Source organism: Athene cunicularia, assembly GCF_003259725.1.
Source record: "Athene cunicularia isolate RWA chromosome 26 unlocalized genomic scaffold, athCun1 chr26_part1, whole genome shotgun sequence".
Lineage (NCBI taxonomy): Eukaryota > Metazoa > Chordata > Aves > Strigiformes > Strigidae > Athene > Athene cunicularia.
The window spans coordinates 2,924,095-2,927,291 of NW_020799136.1; the positions used below are offsets into that span (position 1 = coordinate 2,924,095).

Below are 3,197 nucleotides of genomic sequence, written 5' to 3' on the forward strand. Positions count from 1 at the left end.
TGAGCACTCGAGGTAGCCGAAGGCATTGATCCTGTTGGCCATGTCCCTCCCCTCCTCCGGCTTCACCGGCTCCTGGAAAGCATAAAAAAGAGGGTTCGGAAACAGGAAAACAGCAGCGAGAGCAGAGCGACGGCCCCCGGGGCGCCCAGCCCTCGGCGCCGGGTCCGCGGCACCCAGGGCTGCCCCCTCACCTGCTTCATCTTCGCCAGCTCCCGCCGCGTGTGCTCGTCGTTCCGCAGGTCCTTCTTGTTCCCCACCAGGATGATGGGCACGTTGGGGCAGAAGTGCTTCACCTCTGGCGTCCACTTCTCGGGGATGTTCTCTGCAACGAGCACGCGCGGACACCCCTGAGCCAAGGGGCTGCTCCCCCCCGGCCCCCTCACAGCCGCGGAACCGACGTTGGGCTTTTCCCGCAGGAAGGGGGAGAGCTCGCCCCGCAGCATCCTCCTCCTCTCCCACCGCCTCCAGCAAGTTCCCAGCATTTTCCCAGAGCGCCCGCAAAGCAGGAGGTGGAGGGGAGGGACCAGCATCCCCCAGAGGGGCTGCACCCCCAGTTCACCCCGCGCTGTGGGAGCCCCAGGACCCCCTCGCTCCCTACCGAGGCTGTCCGGGCTGTCGATAGAAAAGCACATGAGGATAACGTCCGTGTCCGGGTACGAGAGGGGCCGCAGCCTGTCGTAGTCCTCCTGTCCCGCCGTGTCCCACAGGGCCAGCTCCACCTGGGAGGGGAGAGGGACACGGCTCAGCAGGCCAGGGGCGGGCAGGTTCTTCTTCCTCAGTTATAACTTACGGTCTTCCTCAAACTGGGGCAGGTTCAGGGTGACCCAGAAACGTGGGAGCCGTGGGGCTCCCCCGAGCGCACCCGAGCTGCGTGGAACGACCCACGTGGCAGCTCCGGCACCCCACGGCGGCCCTTACCTGCTTCCCGTCTACCTCTATGTCGGCAATGTAGTTCTCGAACACGGTGGGCACGTAGACCTCGGGGAACTGGTCCTTGCTGAAGACGATCAGCAGACACGTCTTTCCGCAGGCACCGTCTCCCACGATCACCAGCTTCTTCCTGATGGCCGCCATCGCTGCGGGGACAAGGGCGGCTGAGCGGGACAGAGCAGCCGCGGGCAGCCCACGCTCCCGGCCCCGACGGGGCCCCCCGTGCCCCGCAGCCTGCACAGGGGGCACTGGGCACTGGCACCCCCCGGCACCAGCAGCCGGTGACCGGCAGGACGGAGGCTCAGCTCCAGCCCCGCACACAGCCCGCACGGGCACCGGCGCTGCGAGAACCAGCCCGACCGAGCCATTCGCATCCATCGCCGCCGACCACCACGCTGATGTCCCGGGCAGGGCCGGCGGCTGCGGGTGGCACCTCACGCCAGACAACAAACCGTCCTGCCCTCCCCCTGCGCTGGCAGGGAGGCTCCTGCCCCGGCCATCCAACCCCTCCACGCTGGGCCACCACCCCGGACAAGTGGCTTTTCTGACGACCTCAGAGTCACACGCACCCGCTGGTTTTATTTCGGATTATAAATTCCTCAGGGCAGAAACTGTACTCCGGGTTTCACCCAGGCACGCTCGCCAGCTCCCATGTAATCCTATCAGCAGCAGGAACGCGCTGAGCTGAGCTCTCGGAGATCGGGGCGAGCACAACCTGCGCGCCCGGCACCCAGCAGCGGGCTGGCCCCGTCCCAGCCTGTGTGACAAAGGAGCCTTTGCCACACAACGACCGAGAGCCAGCGCTGGCACCGGCGGCAAGGGAAGCTGCCAGCCACCGCTCAGCAAACAGAGCCGAAACCCCGCAGTAAAGGAGCTGCTTTCTGTCCCGGGGAAAAGGGATGCAGTCCTGGAAGTAAAACTATGCCTTTGCATCCCTGAGCTTCAAAAGGAGATTAGAGCTGAGCCTGGGAATTACCCAGGACGATGGCACAAAACTCCTGCCACGGTGCCCAAACGAGGCATGAGAAAATCAGCCGAGGCGGGATCACATCCCTCCCTGACCTCGGGCCCAAAATCTCTTTCCCATCCCCAACCTCCCACATGCCTCAGTGCAAAGAGCCCGACCCAGTCCTCACGCGCCTCTGGCACATCACCAGCTTGCTCTCCCCGCAGAAACCACGGGCAGACGCTCACTGATGGCTCAGGGTTTAATCCTGGGAAAGGTGCGCGCTGCTCTGTGAGCTGGGGGAAATTATAGTTGACCAGAAAACTGCTCAGGAAGGCGGGGACGCTCCAAGGTGCCCCTCCAAACCCCCCTGGCTGGGGCAGCGGGACTGGGAGGGGCGGTTTGGGCTTGGAGCCTTGGGGAGGTTCATGGGAAAGAACCATGTGGGAAGGACACGCACAGCTACGCCAACGCACCCAGCTGCAAGCGCTGGGAGCGGGTGGCACTGGGATGGCACTGGGATGGCACTGGGATCACCGGCCATCGCGAGCCTGGCATTTAACCAGAGCCTTGACACCTTAACAAGGACCTGGCGCTGGTCCCCTGCGGGGGGATCGCACCCACCCCCCGCGCCAACGGGAAAAGAGAAAACTGAGTCAGGCTGCATCGTAATTAGCCGCAAGTGAAGGATTAAGAAATTAGGCTCAGCGGCTGACTTGCATTTCAAAAGCAGGCTGGGGAGAGCTCCCCTCATCTGCACGCTCAGCAGGTCACCGCTGAGCTCCTGCCTGGCAGAGACCTGCCCAAGGCTCACACCAACCCTGGGGGAGTCTCGGGGACCACCCCAGCTCTGAGATCTAACTGCCCAACCGTGCGGTTGGGGCAAGAGAGAGAAAGGTTCCACCCGAATCCAGGCCAGACCCTGCCAGAGCCCCGGCGCTTTACTAGTTACGAGCCCTTTGGCTCAGAAGCCAAATGGTTCATGGTGCTGAGTGCTGTGGAGCCTTTAATAAAGATAGTAATTTGGCACTGGTAAAGTGAGGAGGATGAAGGGCCGTGCCCAGCAGGATCCAGCACTCCCCGGTCAGGGCCCTCGGCGTTAAGCACACCTCCCATTGAGCAGCACGTCTGTAAAGAGGGCGAGCACATTGATGAAACACTAAAGTTGAAGAAAAAACTCAGATTGCCCAAAGGGTCTCACTGCCGGGGGCTGAGCGCAGAGGGGAGACCCCCCGGCACGGCTCCCGGCCCCTTTCCTTGCGCCCCCCTGCCCCACGGCCGCCTGGGCCAGGAACGCCCGTGGCCCCACGCACGGGCAGCC

At 63.7% G+C, this 3,197-nt stretch overlaps 1 protein-coding gene across 1 annotated transcript in view; it reads right to left on the reverse strand.

Moving 5' to 3' along the window:
- Positions 1–3: 3 nt before the first annotated feature.
- RHOC (ras homolog family member C) overlaps positions 4–3,197 on the reverse strand; it is a gene marked incomplete at its 3' end in the record, with an annotated part of 6,405 nt that continues 3,211 nt past the window's right edge. The window contains exons 2-5 of the mRNA XM_026864115.1: positions 919–1,076; positions 599–719; positions 192–322; positions 4–72 (exon numbers count right to left, since the gene is read on the reverse strand). Coding sequence (XP_026719916.1) covers positions 4–72; positions 192–322; positions 599–719; positions 919–1,076 — 479 coding nt within the window. The remainder of the gene's footprint in view (positions 73–191; positions 323–598; positions 720–918; positions 1,077–3,197) is intronic.